Genomic DNA, 19,988 nt, shown 5'->3' with positions numbered 1-19,988 from the left:
ATGGATTTGTTTATTACAAACACACAGCTTTTCACTTTAGAAGCCTTTAATTGATTGACTGGAGTCATGTAGATTGTGATGGTTTTATCAGCTGTTTGGACTCTCATTGGTGAGCAAGTGATGTAATGCTAAGTTTCTCCAAATATGTTCCAATGAAGAAACAAGCTACATCTTGGGTGGTTTGAGGAAAGGCCAATTTTCAGGAATTTTTCATTTTTGGGTGGAGCACTCCTTTAATTTCTGGGTATGGTTTTTATTTAGTAAAAAAGTACATCTTTATTATGTCTTAAGATGGTGTAAAATCAAAAATACAGTATTTTCCCCAACCTTGTAAATCTGCTTTCTTGAGCAATGGAAAATGTAAGCATGGTAAGTGATATTTTTAGAGAGGTTTTTGTAGTAGAACAAACACATTTGAGTGGTTGCCTCCTGCTCACATAAAACCGGATAACAGAATCCTCCTTAAAGCACTTTTCACTGGTGCTTCATGGGTAATTTTGGTCTAGCAGTTAGAAGTAGGTCACGGTTCTCAGAAAGTGTGAACTAGCAGGTCAGAAGAAATCTGGATTGCCATGAATAATGTTCACATTTGTTTGTCAGACCCCTGCCTTTTCCTTCTACACGTTGCACTTTGTCATTTTGAGGTGGAATCTCCTAATTTGATTAATTTGCAAAGTAAAACCCCTCTCAATGTCACCATAGAATTAATTATAAAATTACTCTCAAACACTGCAGGGAAAATTAAATGCACCAATGAACGTGCTAAATGCTGCATAGTCCCCTTCATGAAAGTGTGTTATTTAAAAAATCAGCTGCATTTAGATATTTTGTTCCATTTAATGTCACTGAAGAGACTCTACTTGACTGCAATATCATTTAATTGAATTGAACTCTTTGGACATCATCATGTGGACTGAGTGACATGGATGTGCATTTAGTTAGACAAATAAAGACAAACCAATTTTTATAGCCGCCAAGAATGTTGTTGACTGAGGGATTATGTCAAACAGATGTGGTAAATTGTTTACTGATGGTGATCCAACGCTCCTTACAGGGACTGCACAGCTGCATGAGCATTACTGATTCGACAGATGCAGTTTTGGAGTCCAAAATGTATTTAGGAAATGTTTGTGAATAATCTGTGCAAGGTGATGGGTGTTAATGTCACTACTTGTAGTTGTAAACTCTCTGTGATGCATATATAAACCAGTGATTTAGAGGAAGTCTGCATGGAGGGATTTTAAAATGTGTACAGATGTAGTTGCTCTTGGGTGACATTTCATGCTCTTTGAGCTTCTTTGGTATTCAAATTTCACCTTACAAAGACTACAAATATCTTGACTTTGCGTAAATGTCCCATCTGAAATACGTCTCCATGATTTTCCCCAGAACTGTCGAAATCTGTGAAACACAAATAAGCCAAGGTGTCTATTAAAGTCAGAGAAACCTATATGTGAATCATTTTGTTTCGAACTAGTGGTTTGGAGCGCGTATCAAACTCAGGCGATTTTCTCAATATTTAGATTTTTTTTTTGCACCCTCAGATGCAGTATGAAAACACCCACAAATTCAGAAATGCCCACTTTTGCTCTGCAGAGGCCTCAATCTCAGTGGTTATGTTCTTGTATTTTCATTTACTAAAAAGCAGGAGCTGCAGCTTTAAAATATGGATACAGGAAAGATTCTAGACTACAAACAAACTAGTTAACTCCATTCATTCATTCAATAATGGTCCAAACTATGCAGTGTCTAAAATATCAATCTTTGGATTTAAAACGAGGATGTTTTTACTATAGATAATTTGTTGTTATTTTTCTTTCTTCATTTTTTTTAATAAAGTATCCTACAAAATGGATAGTGTTGTCGACACTTTAACTTGACATCAGCATCAAACATCTGGAATTGTCTGATAGGTTTGTGTTTGGACTGCGTGTGTGTCTACATTTTGAGCACATGGGAAATCATGACAGACATAGTTCAAAAAGACAGAGAGCGCCATGCTGTTCACAATATTTATAAATCCCATTGACGTTTGCCATGTCCGTAAACGTAATACCCCGATAACTCAATTTCCCATAAAACATTATGTAAACAATAACAAACATATCACATAGGAACTTCAGACAGCGCCTCACAAAAATCTTAGTAATGAGTTTATTTAAAGTGCATCGTAGCTAGATATCCAAGAGTAATTTATTACAAAATATAATTAGTTTGCTTCCCTTGCCCACCTAAAGGTGGCTAGACCCTGAGAACATAAACTACTGGGGTGAGATAACTAGACTATGATGATATAAAGCAGATTAGCTCCATATGTGTGTGATAATTTATTATTTGTTATTGTTTGTTTTATTACACAACACTTTGTAATACTTGATTCTGATTGGTCAATTGTGGCACTGACTGATCAGATATTTCCACAATTATCCATGGTCTGCCCACTTTTTCAGGCTTGGTTCTGGAAATATTTTTTCCATTCACTTTTCCCATGGCCACCTAAATTACAAAATTTGAAGCTAATGCAAAAATTTCGGCAAAAATGTATTTGAAGATCTGACAAAATATAGGGCAAGACTAGGTACTTTAAACAATAGCTAAATATTATTTTCAAGAGGTTGATTGTGTGTTTTGTTTTTTAAAAGTCGGCATTTGTTTATTTATTTCAGGATTTGCTCTGATTTGTTTCGATTCTCTGATTGGTGGAGAGGTCTTTGCAGCTTAGTTTTCATGCTGCTAAATATTGTGAAATAGTGTGTAGATTTTTTTTTGCTTAGGACAAGGGTGTTTTTCTTGAATGTCAAGTTTTTTTAATAGTATAAATTCAGTATTATTTACACAAACATTTTTGGATGTTGCTTCACTGTTTGATTTTTGCCATTAAGCCATGTTGTCCCAAACAATCAGTTTGAGTTCAATTAACAGTCTTTTTCCACATAATGCTAGAAGTGTTCAGTAGCTTGTTTGTGGCTTTGACTTTAAGGTGTATGCTTATATAAAAATTGACTTCTACATTTTTCAGAAGTATGCAGTGTGACAACTAGCCCCGTTCTCTCCTGATCACTAACAATGATGCAGAGACCAGTCAGGGGGCATGTGAAATGAGAACTGTAGCCTCCGAAGGGACCACAGAGGTAAACAGTGCGAGTAACACAACTGATGTCTGACGTTCAATTTTGACGATTCATTTCCAAAAGAAAACTCTCAGATGGTTACAGTATTCCCATAGTGACACACACACTCTTTTGGCTCTCGTGCTTGACAATTTAAGACATACAGGCATCCCGCTGTGATGCTGCAGTGGCCCCTGCTTTTTAAAACATCTCTCCAGTCTCTGCTGGCTACTGCTGGAGAAACTTTAGGGAGGGGTGGGGGGAAGCTGAGTGCTCTGATTGGCTGAGAGGCTGAGAACTCTGATATTCTTCAGTCCTTAAACCAAAGAGCATCACAGCACAAGGCACATTGTCACAGGAAGCAAAGGGGATTTAGACATTCTGTTCTGTTTCAGCTGGACTGTATTTCGCAGTGACTATCGGGATCAGTCTCTGGAGGATTGCATCTGTCACTTCCGTTCCTTTTCTGTCAGTAAGTTCCCATTCACACTTTATTCACTCCCTTTTTCTTTTATATGTACCTCCCAAAGGTATAGAGAGAATGTTTCTGTACCATACAAACCTGTCTTCTCATGCTTTTCTCGCTGTCACTGGCCATCTGGTCTAGAACTGCCTGCTTGCGCGTGTCTTTTTTGAGCTTTATGGCATGTGGAAAAGGAGAGGCAGGTGCAAGGTGACTTTTGGGCACCTGACCTGTTCAGCCAACTCATCGTTGCAATGCATGCAAAGGTTTCTTTTCGAAGAGAGACGTTTGGTGGCTTTTGCATCCTTTAATCTATAAGTAGAGCACCCCAAAACAGCCTGCACTCACAGTGAACTGGATTGTCTTATTGTATCATAATCATAGTAAAGTGAGGCATTATGGTCCACATGTGCTTCTTTATTGGGGCTCGTGTCCAACTGACGTTCTTGTGTTTTCCTTCCACATGACAGTGTTTCCCCTACGAAATGAAGTCATGTGTAAAAGCGAGCTCATGACTGTGTGACTTCATGTCACATAAAGTTATGATTTTTGCATACTATGAACCCACAACTTTTGAGTACGGAGTGATGCAGGTTTGTATTCAAAATGTATTCAACTTTTTTTCCACCCAGTATTTTACCATTTTACATTTTATAGACAAAAATACTAAATCTTCTCCTATGCCAGTCACAAAAAGAGTAAAATAATATAAAAAAGAGCAATAATATAAATATACCACTGACTAATACTAATAATAAAATATACTATAAAATTTAATAAATTACAGTACCAAATAAATTAAAGTGGATTACTCGGTTATTTAAAAAGCTATACATTTACTGAACATCGTAACATTATAAATGTTGTGTTACATTCTAGAAATCATACACAAAGCAACCTGAGCTTGATGAATGGATATATTCAAGATATGTAAAAAAAAAAAAAAACATTCCAAGATCTGGAAAAATCCCACTATTTTATCAGCAATTTCCTATCTATTTTTGACCATATGTAAGTCTAACTACTTTTTATTTTTTAAAAATAAATAGTCACACAGTGTACTTGAACATTGACACGATGTCAAAAGAAGAATTTCCTTTTACGATCCAGTATTTTGTAATAATGGGAAATGTAACAATCCAGTGTGCTTTTACGATGTTCAAAAATGCTGAATCTGAAACAAGAAAACGTTCAAAAGGGTGTGTGATGATATATGATGTCAAGAAGGCCAGCTAATGATGTCATTGATGACACCACCCTTCCCCTCTAAAACATCTGCGCTCCTAATCGGTTCCTTATGGCATTTTAAAACACAATATCGCTGCATTTATAGCCACGCTGGGTAATTATTACTTGTAATGACTCGCCTTAAAACTTGTGAGGGGTACAGATCCCTGCTGTTCTCTAACACGTCTCCCTCACAAACTGTGAATGTTATGCTTCAAAAGCTTGTGTGTGCGGATATAACTGGAAACTTAATTTAAACCTCCACCTTTGGTTGTCTGTCCGATGCCCTTTGTTGCTTTGAACATTTAAACCTTTGTGTAAGCTTCTCTCATGCAAATTACTCTTTGTAGTTCACTGAAATATTAGGTATGGGGGAAGTTGGCTGTGTTTTGAGTGCTCTTGGTAACAGACGTTTTTTCCTCCTCCTTTGCCATCAGTTTCCACAGTGTATAGTCGGAGCCCTCATTAGGTACAATTAAGGTAGTATATTTTATTTCAAACATATTAAAAATGGTTGGAAAATGTGCATGCATGTCTGAGAATGGATGAGCCAGTGACTCGGGACAAGCACATGTTCATGCTGTTGTTTCATGCTTATTATATAAACTCATGCTTTAAAGGTCAATCTAAACTCCTGATAGAGTGCCAAAGCTGACAGTTTGCGTTTTCTGTTATGTGAATGCTATTTGGGGGCATATGCCCACACCAGAATCTACCTGGCTAATCCTCATCTGTTAAATCAGCGTAAGTAACTAGTAAGGGACCCTCAGGCGGCGACAAGAACGAATGAACTATGACAGGCCAGACAATCTAGGCAAGTCTAGGTTGTTCATTTTTATGTTAAAAGTGCACTCAGTATTTTCATACCCTTCAAAAAGCTAGGAAACCATTTTCACTCAAACCATTTTCATATATTCAAATATTTGCAATAAAATTCACAAATAATTTTAAAGATACAGCAAGTTTTGACAAGTAATTGACCAGGTTGCCTGTTGGAGTCACATGACCAAGTCAATACTACTCTCTTTATCTTTAGCATTTCCCTCACTAAATAAATTTAGGATGGCTGAGAGAAGATCTTACATTTTACATCTAAAAAGTTCCTCTCTTCTTCTCCCCTGACAGTGTATACGGAATAAAAAAGCCTTTGCTAATTTTCCATTCTAAGATTGTGTTTTAAATGCCTCATCTAGCATTCTGTGTGGAGAGGTTGAAAAGCCATTTCTGGAAGAACATCAAAAGGGAAACAGTGCAGCCATTTTTATTTTTTAACTCATGACACGTTAAAAGTTCAATAACCTCAGCAGAAACGCAACATGGGAGTAACTGACATTTAAAGATGCAGTAATGGCAATGCTGATATACAAAAGTTAATATGTATGACCATACTGTGCTAAATGTTACATATGAGGCCCTCTGGTTTCCTGTGGATGTTATCTTTTTATACGTTAGATTTGCAATTGCATGTATGACTTGACATGGCTTTTGCCTTTGCGGTGTAAACATTTCCCAAGCATACAAATATCATTCTTCCTTTCAGAGAGCACAAGGAAAATAACATCTGATTAAAAACATGCCACATGCATGAATTAAAGATCATTTATTTTATAGAGGACACTGTGGGGGTTGCGTGATCATATCCACTACCAGTGCTTGATGGATTTCTTTGGTGAACTTTGGCCGAAAAGAATGTAGAAAAGGTTGTGTTGTGCTTCCCATGGAAAATATTCTGTAAACAATAATTGACATATGCCTATTTTAGCCTGTGACACTCACAAATATTTGCCTGCGGAAATAATTGTCTGAGAGAGAGTTTACATTTTCAGCAGTTACTGAGACATGGGGCCCTCTTTCTAAAAACAGTGCATTTTCCACTGTAAATAGTACAATGTCAAGGGGGATGTAGTAGTTTTATGACTAAAATTTCTAGATGAAAATCAGACAGTGATCAGAAATCTTTCACATTTAAGTTATACTTAATGTTTCATTCTGTTAATCGCATTTATTATTTCACGAAAACATTGTATATAATATACTTATTTATTATAAGTAATATAAGGTCTGTTTTTATCAACTTTTTCCTGCAGATTCAGCAAGCTAAACTCCTATGTGACCCTGGACCACAAAACCAGTCATAAGTGTCAATTATTTTTAAATTTATGTGATTTATACATCATCTGAAAGCTGAATAAATTCCATTGATGTATGGTGTGTGTTAGGATAGGACAATATTTGTCCAAGATACAACTATTTGAAAATCTGGAGGATACAAAAAAAATCTAAATATTGAGAAAATCGCCTTTTAAAGTTGTCCAAATGAAGTTCTTAGCAATGCATATTACCAATCAAAAATTACGTTTTGATAAATTTATGGTAGGAAATTTGCTAAATATATTCATGGAATGTTATCTTTACTCAATTTCCTACAGATTTTTGGCATAAAAGAAACGTATATAATTTTGACCCATACAATGTTTTGTTGGCTATTGCTACAAATATACACTCGCTACTAAGGTTTTGTGGTCCAGGCAGGGTCATTTATGGGTATGTGAACTGATTCTGCAGCTGTATAGCCACTAGATGGTGATAGAGACTTCAGGTTATGACGACTATTTGGGGAAAAATTTCATTCCATAGACATCACATCGCCTTCCTTAGACATGTCTTGTTGCACAGCTATTTACAATATGAATAGGGAAATGCTTTGTAAGACAAGATTGTTTATAGCATTCTTTCCAAATTTTGTTTTAGTTTAGTTTTGTTTTCATTTTGCAAGTTTAGCTTATCATATTTTGTATGTTTGTTCTAAGTCTGTTGATTTCAGCTTCAGCTTGAACTTAAAACAAATGTTTTTTTTTGCCCCCCCCCCCCCCCCCCCCCCCTTCCTCTCTACTCTGTGTTTGGTTTGTGGGTACAATGGTGCTAAAGACTCCCTGGTTTAAAAGGTTCTTTTGATTTTTATTATCCCAGTTCCCTGTATGCTGTTTCACTACAGTCTAAGAAATCAATTATCCAGAAAAATGGTTTTACAAGTGATGCCATAAATTAATAATTTTGGGTTCCCCAAAGAACCGTACAGTGATCTGTTTTCAAAAGAACCATTTTTTTTTCTTTATCTAAAACCTTTGAATAATCTAAAGAACCTTTCTCCACTATATTATATTTATATTTATATTCCACTTTTTGTGCAAGGGTTCTTAATTGAACCAGATGCCTTTATTTTTAAGAGTGTATAGGCCCTATAGGGAACTTTTGCCCTCACTTTTGGGGTAAATTGGCTTTCTAGCTGCCTTAATCATAATATAAACTCTTTCTTTTGATACAAAATTTGTTCCATCAAAATTCAGTAAACTGTCTTTATATACTTTGTCATCATATATTTTGAAATAAAAAAAGTAATAATAATAAAAAATAATTAAATAATAAAATTTTTGTAAGGGTGCTTTTAGCCCATTGCAACCTAGTTTTCGGCTATGTTCAGTTTTGAATAGATTTCGTCTTGTGAATAAGTTTTTCTTCAGATCAGCAGAACTGCGCTTGTAACAAAAGACTTGCTTACCCAAATAATAATGCATTGGCATGAGTAATCACCCACCCTTATAATGGAAATATTATGTTTTAGAATACCTCACAGTTAGGAATCTCATTTTACTGTTCTAAAATTATATATGTACATACCTACTTTTAAACCAAGGATGCCTAGAAGAAATTCTTGAAATGCTAACTTCAAGTTTTAAGATTATTCAAAGCAGGAAGCATCTGTCAAAGATTCAGTTTGGTGTTGAAATTGTCTTTGTAAAACTTGTGACTTTGTAGAACTGGCCAACTTCAAATAGGACAGAGCTTGTTCTGCCTCATGAATAATTTATAGAGCTCTAATTTAAGAAATGTACACAATAATTCTAAGGTCAAATCAAATACATACAATGATTACCCTAAATGTAAAGAGAAAAGTGGCACAGCTTTGTGTATGTGTGTGGTACGTTGCAGTCTATACTTTTGAAACTGGTATAATTTATTTTTCATGCAAAACTAGCTCTTGAACTGTTGGTTCCTAGATTATCAGCTTGTCTCCAAGAACCACAGACTCACTGATGAAAAGAAAAGTGCATTTATTCAAATGCAATTTCTGATGCCAGAACTGCACAAGATGTTTTTGTATGCTGGTAGTAGTCAAAATGGGATTTGGAGCCAAAATGTGGACATTTGGTGTTGTGGTGTCTGTTATCGCCTTATTATTAGAGTTTCATGATTTGTGTGATGACAGACCTTCTTTGATTTGTTCTAGGACTTTCTACATTCTGAGGCTGAAATCTCAACTTTTATCTGGGGGACAAACAATGCAAGAGAATGCCTGCAGTGGAGAAAGTCAATTGGAGAGCGTGAGTGCACTGAAATCATTCATGCCATACACGTGCACAGGCAATTAAAATCAATATGTGTAGCATTTATTGATCACCCTGGACATTTTACAAGCATTGAGTAGTTATTGGAGTCGGTTAAGAGGTTTATTAATCATCATTGGGCATCAACAGACAGAGCAGCTAGCTTTGGTTAAAACTCAGAACAGATGGTACAGGTTCAAATGATATTTCACGAAGATGTTTTCATTTTATAAATGAAGGGAACGAAGGAAATGTCGCTGCTTTCACCTGTGATAAAGTAGATTGTCACTTGAAACCTTGCCTACAGAAGGGTTTGTGACTGTTGTTACAAAATAGCATTACCTTGGAAATCGGTTGCCCTAAATGGGTTATTTACCAGTACTTACAAACAGTTTTGTGGCAGTGATTAATGATCTGAGTTGTAAACCATTGGTGGTCCAAAACTGAAGCCCCAGAGGCAGTGACCCATGAACTGGAGTGTTGCTGAGTTCCTTTACCACCTTAGTGTCCTTGTGCAGCACTTAAGTGCAATTTTTGCACATTTTCTGCTATATGACGAATGTGTGTACAACTGTCCAAATGTTTGGGGTCAGTAAGATATTTATTTATTTATTTAGAAATGGATACTTTTATTTGGAAAAAAAGGATATATAAAATTGATGATTTATAATGTTACAAAATATTTTATATTTAAATATTCTATTCATCAAAGAATCCTAATATATATATATATATATATATATATATATATATATATATATATATATGCATCATGGTTGCACAACTTTTTTCAATATAAATAATAATAAGTGTTCTGAGCACTAAATCAGCATGTTAGAAATTATTTCTGAAGGATCATGTGACACTGAAGACTGGAGTAATGATGCTGAAAATTCAGCTTTGCATCACAGGAATAAATTACATTTTAAAATATATTGAAATAAAAAAAGCAGTTTTAAATTTGAATAATTCTTCATAATATCATTTTTACTTTTCATCAAATAAATTGAGCCTTGTTGAGCGTAAGTAATATCTTTCAAAAACATTAAAAAAATCTTACAGACCAGGGTTGCCACAAAACCTGCCCAATTGCTTCTCAAAAAGAGCCCAATCACGTTTTGAAGGGGGTCCCCACAAAAAATCGTGTTTTGGGGTTAAAAAATATAGTTTTTGGCAGGGTTCCGCTGGAAAAATTAGCATTTTAGGGGCTAAATATCACGCTATTGGGGGCGCTTAAACCCGCGGACATGAAAAACAACCCAAGGCAAAAGTGTTAAATTAAACCAATTCCAGGGGAAAACCGCAGACTTGGCAACACTGTTACAGACCCAAAACTTTTAATGGTAGTCTGTGACAATATATCGGCACCCTTGGTAAATATTATCAAAGAAGGCTGTGAAAATAAATATGCATTGTTAATCCTTTTGATCTTTTATTTAAAAATTCACAAAAATCTAACCTTTCATTGGATAATAAGAATTAAAAAGGGGGAGGGGGGGTATCATTATGAAATAAATGTTTTTCTCTAATACACATTGGCCACAATTAACGGCACCCTTTTATTCAATACTTTTTGAAACCTCCATTTGCCAGTTTAACAGCTCTAAATGTTCTCCTATAATGCCTGATGAGGTTAGAGAACACCTGACAAGAGATCAGAGACCATTCCTTCATCCAGAATCACTCCAAACCCTTCAGATTCCCAGCTCCATGTTGGTGCTTCTTCTCTTCAGTTCACCTCACTCATTTTCTACAGGGTTCAGGTCAGAGGACTGGAATGGCCATAGCAGAAGCTTGGTTTTGTGCTCAGTGACCCATTTTTGGGTTGTTTTTGAAGTTTGTGTTTGGGTTATTGTCCGGCTATAACTATAAGATTTCTAACAGAATCAGTCACTTGTTGATTTTTTTTTTATCTGCTGGTATTTGATAGAATCCATGATGCCATGTGTCTAAATGTCCAGGACCTCCAGCAGAAATATAGGCCCACAACATCAAAAATACAGAAGTATATTTCATTGTACACATGGGATACTTTTGTTTTTGGATGATTATAATTTAATGGAAATATAGATAGAGCAATGGTAAATACCTTTTTTTGTAAATATGTTAATATAATGTGGGGTGTAAAAAATGTCTCCAGGGAGCTGCTATAGTATAGCATTATGTCTCATGTCTATAAGTAAAATAAGTAAATTATTTTTATAAAAATCTAATAAACAACCAGTTTGCTAGGTAATATGCATCCTAATAAGCAACTAATTAATAGTGAGAATTTATCCTCCCTAAAATTAATATGAACACTTTCAGATACGTCATGATTGAATCCCTGAGCATTTCTGAAAATTTAGATTTCGATCCACAGTAAAAGAAGAGAGAAAAAAATCTGCTTTGAAGCCTGCTAGTTAAATATCATCAAATCTCACTTGATAAAGTGCCTCATTTGGGTGCCGGTCTTTACCCATGTGACACCTTAATCATTCCTTTCTGAAATCACATTTCCAATATTTCAAACGCAGCGGAGCTCTACAAAGCATCAGTGATGATAATGAAAATGTTTATATATTCAACGCCTCTGTGAAAACACTGGTAATTGGATCAAAGGTTTGCGTATTTACTCACTTATTTATTTATGAGTCTGCTGATGGTTTGCATATTTCATTCAGCCAATAAGATTGGGGTGTTCCCCCGAAAGAGAGCGTGTTTTTTTGCATTTAATGTGTTTTTCACGGGATGTGACTACAGCCATTAGAGTAGAAAGGTGAGATGTTGTTTACTGCTTTCACCTTGAGTCAAAAGACATTTATTGTCTGTTTAAAATTTCACAGTTGGGCAGTTATAATTTAGATAGAAAATTAGTTTTTTTAGTTAATATCTGATTTATCAAAGGTAAAATAGTCTGTTAAAAATATGCAATTTAATATGTTTGTGTATATATATTTTATTTAAAATATACAAACTCGCTTTACAAACTTAGTTGTATTCAAAGTCCAACTGATTTCATGTTTAAATGATATTTCAAGCATGAAACTTGCGTATACAGATGAAATGTCCCTTTGCATTCACCCTTTTGTCCTCTAAACCCCCTACAATGGCACTGAGACACATCTAACTTGCTTCCTGTGAAGAGGAAAATTAATTGTTCCTGAAGGCCAGAACTATTTTAAACCCTTCCGTTCACATGGGATACCTTGTTTTGGCTTGCAGCACTATCTGAAGTGAACACAATTAAGTAATTAATAATGTATGAGGTGATAAGTTTGAATGTAAACCTCCTGAGAGATGTTCCTATACAACCGAAAACAAAGGAAAATGTCAGTGCTATAAAAGAAGTAAATACCTTGTAGACCTGTCTTTGAGTCATTTTCCCTTCAGTCAAATATCTGAATGTTTTTTGACTACGAATTATGAAATAATGCATCTTTCAGGATAATTGAACTGTTTTTCATTGCATTTTGGGGTTGATGCCTGAAGGAAAATGAGTGGGAGCCTTTTTGTTTGAATCAATGGTGATTTGTGTTTTCGACTTTGCCCTGAGGCTGTTTGGAGAGAGCTGGTCTCTCTGTATCAAATCGATATTGCCTTGTTGTGTCCAGAGGGAGTCAGGGTTCTCTCATGTGTCTTCAGAGCATATTGTCAAAAGAAGAGAGGACTTATGATCGCAACAAACAGGAATAATAAATGGATGGATGGATATTTGTCACATGATTCTTTAGAAATCATTTTAATATGCTGTTTTGGTGCTCAAGTATTTCTTATTATTTTTACATTTTAAAATGGTTGTTTTTGCTGCTTTTGTGTGAAATTGATTTTAAAAGAAATTTGAATGTAAAAAGCCAATGTTAATGGAATACAGGTGACTCATTCATTATAAAATTAAGAGCAAATGGTTCATTGTTTTTATGAATAAATTAACTTGTTTTAAGGTTAATCATTTTAGTATACACTCTTAAACATAAAGGTGCTTCACAATGCAATAGAAGAACCTTTTTGTCTAAATGGTTCCATAAAGAACCTTTAACATCTGAAGAACTTTTCTGTTTCACAAAAGGTTTTTTGTGGCTAAAGAAGGTTCTTCAGATTATAAAAAGGTAAGAAAGAGATGGTTCTTTAAATAACCTTTGACTGAATGGTTCTTTGTGGAACCAAAAATGGTTCTTCTATGGCATCACTGTGAAGAACCTTTTAAGTACCTTTATTTTTAAGTGTAAGGCTAAAACTCACACTTAAAACCTATGAGAAAACAAATAGGCCATTGTTCTAAAGTGTCAAATAGAATCTGCACTTAAATTCTTCAGTCACCTGAGGACTGATTCATTTTCATACCTTACCAGTTCGTATATCTCTACTTAAATGAGTGGACTATTTTTAGTAAAAGTCTCATATATTCTCTAAAACTGTAAAGTGTGTGGGGAAGTGACTCTTAATGAAACTGTCACCTTCTCAGGTCTCAGATTGTTCACCAGACTCCCCAGACTCATGTCCACTATCCTGCATGGAGCCCTTTGCGGTCCGCAGGCATTCCTGCCGAACCATCCAGCTGCCCCCTTTGGCCTTCAGGCAGGCTGAGCAGTACTACTGTGAGAGGAAACCAGAGATTGAGACGGCCCAGCCTCGACCCACCAGCCTCCCCTTGAGAGCACCTCCACTCATTGCCATCACCTCTGCAGATGTAAGCAGGTAAACAGCTGGGCTTTTATCATCTATATTCTTGTTATTGCTGATGATTATTTTTGTTCCGTTTAACAGAAACAAAGAATGTATATATTTGCTATGAGTCAATATTATCAACTTTATTATCAGAAGAAATTAAAAGACAATTTTGACTTAAAACAAAAACTTTTACTTTCAAATATGTAATTAACATGGGTCAAAGAACCTCCGCTTTTGCCTGACAGATGCATTGGAGCTAATTGCACTTTTGATACAAGAACATTTGTTTTAGTCAAAGGCAGTGATACACTTTGATGATACTGATTGCTAGGCTATACAGTAGCCTAAATGTTTATATTGTGTCGTCATTTTAGTAAGCACATTTTGTTGCATGTATGTAAAAGTTCAGAAAATCTCCACTCGCTTTGCTGAAGAAAATAATTGGTGACCCAACTGAAACGAGGTAAACAAGTAAAGTTCTTAAAATCAATTGCATCATGAACTGCAGGTAGATACTGTTTGCACTAAGTGTAAATATCAACAAACATCATCTTTACACTTAATTAAAATAGTGGTAAATGCTATACAAATAGTGTAAACAGAACTGAAATGCTGTTTGTACTAAAGGTAAATTGTCTGAGCATTGGTACACAAACTTGGAAAGAGCCTCTGCAAACACATTTAGTGTAAACAGACAGTCAAATTATTAACAGGCTGAATGCAAACACTGACATTTTTAGTTTAAATGAATAGTTCACACAGAAAGGAAGATTTGCTCACCCTCAGGCCATCGAAGTAGATGTAGAAGTAGAAATTTAGCATTACATCATTTGCTTACCAATGGATCCTCTGCTGTGAATGGGTGCCGTCATAATCCAAACAACTGATACAAACATCACAATAATCCACAAGGAATCCACATGACTCCAACCAACATTTTGGGAAGCAAAAAGCTGCATGTTTTTCAAAACAAGTTTTTAATTTCAAATCGTTGCTTCTTGCCTCTTTTCATAAAATTGCTTTCTCCTGTGAAGACAAGAGGATAATCAATGGAATGGAGTTGTGTTGTTGTGTGTACTTTGTAATGTTTTTATCAGCTGTTTGAACTCTTATTCTCACGGCACCCATTCACTGCAGAGGGTCCATTGGTGGCCAAGTGATGTAACCTGATTTCCTTGAGTCAGCAGCTCTTATTTTTCTTGAGAATGTGCACACCACTTTATTTAGTCTATCTCAGCTAAATATATATCTAGCTGCATTTTTTCCATTTAAGCATTGTTCCATTGCTTTAGATTACAAATACTGACAAGGATATAAACTTTTTATTGTAGGTCAGAAAGGTGATTGGCACATCCTCAAGTTATGCAGAGGTCACATATGATTCGACCGCAATTTAAAAAATAAGTGACTATATCTGTTTTTTAAGCAATTGATAGCAAAGTTTTGGAAGAAATAGTACAGCACCTTAAATCGTCAACCTGCTATCTTAACACACTTCCCACATCTTTTTTTCAAAAGTGTGCTTAACTGTTTAGAAGCAGATCTCTTAGAAGTGGTGAACGCCTCACTTCTTTCTGGGAATTTTCCAAACTCCCTGAAAACTGCAGTTGTTAAGCCCCTTCTGAAAAAGAGCAATCTTGATAGCACCATACTGAGCAACTATAGACCAATATAACATCTTCCTTTCATAGGTAAGATTATTGATAAGGTAGTTTTTAATCAGCTGAACAACTACTTCAACTCAAATGGATACCTGGACAATTTTCGATCTGGTTTCCGCGTGCATCACAGCACAGAGACTGCACTCATTAAGATAAGAAGTGATATTGGCTTTAATTCTGATTCTGGCATCAGTGCTGGTACTATTAGATCTTAGTGCTGTGTTTGACACCTTCGATCATAACATACTTCTAGAGAGACTGGAAAACTGGGTCGGGCTATCTGGGATGGTTCAGGTCATACTTAGAAGGGAGAGGTTATTATGTGAGTATAGGAGAGCATAAGTCTAAGTGGACTTCCATGACATGCGGAGTCCCACAAGGCTCAATTCTTGCACCGATCTTGTTTAGCCTGTATATGCTCCCACTAAGTCATATAATGAGAGAGAACCAAATTGCCTCTAACAGCTATCCAGATGATAACCCAGATTTACCTAGCCTTATCTCCAAATGACTACAGCCCCATTGACTCCCTCTGCCAATGCACGGATGAAATTAACAGTTAGATGTGCCAGAACTTCCTTCAGTTAAACAAGGAGAAAACTGAAGTCATTGCATTTGGAAACAAAGATGAAGTTCTCAATGTGAATGCATACCTTGACTCTAGGGGTCAAACAACTAAAAATCAAGTCAAAAATCTTGGGGTGATTCTGGAGACAGACCTTAGTTTCAGTAGCCATGTCAAAGCAGTAACTAAATCAGCATACTATCATCTCAAAAACATTGCAATAATTAATGTTTTGTTTCCAGTCAAGACTTGGAGAAACTTGGTCATGCCTTTATTACAATCAGGGTGGATTAGAAAATCTGAAAATCTGAGCATATCACACCAGTCCTCAGGTACTTACACTGGCTTCCAGTTACATTTAGGATTGATTTTAAAGTACTTTTACTCGTTTATAAATCACTCAATGGCACAGGACTTAAATACTTTGCAGATATGCTCACTGAATATAAACCTAACAGACCACTCAGATCATTAGGATAGAGTCAGTTAGAAATACCAAGGGTTCACACAAAACAAGGGGAGTCAGCTTTTAGCTATTATGCTGCCCACAGTTGGAACTAGCTTCCAGAAGAGATCAGATGTGCTAAAACATTAACAACATTTAAATCCAGACTCAAAACTCATCTGTTTAGCTGTGCATTTGTTGAATGAGCACTGTGCTATGTCAGAACTGACTGCACTGTATTTTATGTATAATAATTTTTATTTCTAACTGTTCTAAATTAATTTTAAATCAATTTTTAAATAATTTTTTTAAATCGTTTTTTTAATTCTGGTTTTATTGTTGTGATTATTTTTTATGATTATTTTACTTCCTTTTAAGTATAAAACACTTTGAATTACTATTGTGTATGAAATGTGCTATATAAATAAACTTGCCTTGCCTTGCCTAGGTCTTTGGATTTTACATGGCCTTGTAGCCTCATGACGTTTGATAAAACATGGTGGACCAGTTCAGTGGTCCAAAGAATGATTACAGTCCAACCAAAGACAACTCAATCATAGCTAGCAGCTTTCTCATAATTAGCATCTACAGCAAAAGATGATTGACAGTCATGTCAGCTAGAGGCAGAGAATCTGGCAATCAAGTGCTCAGTGATACGCAACATCAGTTCCCATCTACGGCACATAGACTTTATACGCATGAGGCTTGTTTTTCCCATCTGATTATGGTAAATAATTTTTTCAATACCCCAGGAGACCTCAGTCTCCAACTGTGAGGACTGGAGATTTGATGTTAAGAACACTTAAACATAAGAGAAATTGCAATAATGCATACACAAATGAAGCTTTTTCCTTATATTTCAGAAACTCACTAGTATGAACTATTGTTTTAATTGTGTTACACTGCCCAGTGTTCAATTGCATTTTCTGCTCTGAATAAGACTTGCATCTTGATTGTATGTATGCATCATTTCCCTGTTTCATGCCAGGCTGTAATTCATAAGGTCATGCTCCCCTCTTTACAATTCAGTGAATATTCTAATATGCCGACTTCACTGGATAAATTGTCTCAATTCTTCTTCCCCCTCTTGGCTCTAATGGAAAGAGTGCTTTATCCGACACCTCTCTATTACACACACTTATCTTTGAATTGCCTTCCTGTCAATGCTGTGTCAGATGCAGGACCGTCATTCGAACAACGCTTTGGCTTTAGTGCCTGAACTGAGGGTTGACTCGCATTGTATTTGATTGAAAATCTATCTTAGATAAAAGAGAGAAGGGGCAAAGAACAGATTTGCTGTCAAAAGTAATTTCATGCTTATAACTTCAGGATTTTGTGTGGTTGTTTAGTGATTATCGTTCGCTCAGGTTGAACTGACACCTAAAGGATGCTGTCAGTACTGCTCAGGTCATGTGAGGAAACCTGCCAGGATGCTTAGTCACTGTACACAAACTGTACTAAATCATGGGAAAAATTCTAAAATATAATTATGTATAGGAAAACTGTGAAATATTATTGTAATGTATATTAAATAGATAATGAAAATTTAAACCCTTTTTGCATTTCCAGGTGTCTCGGAAGTGGAAATTATCATAGTTGGGTAGACTTCTATAGCTGTGAACAAGAGACTACATCAAATAAATTATTGCATTTCGATTTGCTCAAATAGCAAAAGAAAATCTCCACAAGAGTATTTTCATGACTTTCAAAAAGATGAAAACTTCTTTGTCACTTCCAGAGCCTTTGTATTAGAAACAACTTCACAGCAGAGTTAAATATTTAGCTTTATTTTTTTGTAATGTGATGCAAAGGTCTACACAGGTATAGCATTATAAATGTACATATTTTTTTTTTATAAAACATATGTGTGTACACACACACACACACACGTACATGGTCAGAATTGTTGGTAAATGGTAAATATGATCAAACAAGGCTGTGAAAATAAATGTGCATTGTTAATCCTTTTGATTTTATTTTTTTTTTTTAATCACAAAAATCTATGCTTTCATTGGAGAATAAGAATGTAAAATGGGGGAAATATCATTATGAAATAAATGTTGTTGTTTTTTTCTCAAATACATGTTGGACACAATTAGGTTCCCCTAGAAATTCTTATGAGTAAAATATATCTTAAATCTATTCCCATTCATATTGACAATTTTGAGCACTCCAGGGTGATTATGAACATGAAATTATCCAGCCATGGTTTCCTGTTTCACAGAAATATAAATAGGAGAAAAAACAAAACAAAGGCCAGATTCCAAATTAATCACCCATCACAATGAGAAAAACCAAACAATATATTTCTGATGTGCAGCAAAAGCTAACTGAGCTTCACAAATTAGAAAGTGGCTTTAAGAAAAGCTAAAAGCTAGAGCAGTGAAGAATTCCCTTTTCCACCATCAGGGCAATTATTAAGAATTTCCAATCAACAGAAAATGTTACGAAACTGCCTGGAAGAGGACGTGTGTCTATATCGTCCTAATGCACGGTGAGAAGGAGAGTTTGAGTGGCCAAAGACTCTTCAAGGATCACAGCTGGAGAATTGCAGAAAAAGGTTGAGTTTAGGGGTCAGAAAACCAAGCTTCTGCTATGGCCATTCCAGTCCTCTGACCTGAACCCTGTAGAAAATGAGTGAGGTGAACTGAAGAGAAGAAGCACCAACATGGAGCTGGGAATCTGAAGGGTCTGGAGTGATTCTGGATGAAGGAATGGTCTCTGATCTCTTGTCAGGTGTTCTCTAACCTCATCAGGCATTATAGGAGAAAACTATACTATTTTGGCAAATGGAGGTTTCCCTTTTATTCAAATATTGATTTATTTCCACAGCCGCCTTTGATTATATTTACCAAGGGTACCAACAATTCTGACCACGTGTATATGTATATATGTATATGCAGGGTTGGCCCAAGCCTTTATGGGGCCCTAAGCAGAATTTTATTCCGGGGCCCCTCGGTGCCGCCAATATGACTGGTTCATGTCAAAGCTTGATTATTCACACACTATAAATCTAACACACCCATTATCAGTTTTGTTTGTTGTAGCTGTGTTGCTTACATCATACCATTGTCTGCCTGCTTGTTTTTAATTGCACTTCTGTGATTTTTAATTGTAACAGTTGCAAACTTACAACAGTGGTCAGGTGTTAATTTTCACTTTAACATTCAAAGTCTTTGGCCCTGTTTCACAGACAAGGTTTAGATTAATCCAGGATTAAGCCATAATTCAATTAGGACATTTAAGTGATTTTTATAAGCATGCCTTAGAAAAAAGCATTACTGGTGTTCATCTTAAGACAAAGGCACTGACATGTTTTAAGATCAGTCAGTGCAAGTTTCTTTCAGTTGAAATAGGTCATTTACATTTTAGTCTAGGACTAGGCTTAAGCCTTGTCTGTGAAAAAAGAAACCGGGGGTTAAAGTATTAAGTGGCATACTTAATGTGCTGAAAAGTAGCTAAATAAACCGGCAGACAATGCA

At 35.7% G+C, this 19,988-nt stretch overlaps 1 protein-coding gene across 1 annotated transcript in view; it reads left to right on the top strand.

Annotated features, from left to right (window-relative positions):
* Positions 1–13,677: 13,677 nt before the first annotated feature.
* LOC306848078 (3',5'-cyclic-AMP phosphodiesterase 4D-like) overlaps positions 13,678–19,988 on the top strand; it is a gene marked incomplete at its 5' end in the record, with an annotated part of 114,631 nt that continues 108,320 nt past the window's right edge. The window contains one exon of the mRNA XM_079382407.1: positions 13,678–13,862. Coding sequence (XP_079238533.1) covers positions 13,678–13,862 — 185 coding nt within the window. The remainder of the gene's footprint in view (positions 13,863–19,988) is intronic.

This window comes from Barbus barbus (assembly GCF_936440315.1).
Source record: "Barbus barbus genome assembly, chromosome: 28".
Taxonomy (NCBI): domain Eukaryota; kingdom Metazoa; phylum Chordata; class Actinopteri; order Cypriniformes; family Cyprinidae; genus Barbus; species Barbus barbus.
Note: the sequence above shows the minus strand (reverse complement) of the source record. Positions and strands in the feature narration are given on the sequence as shown.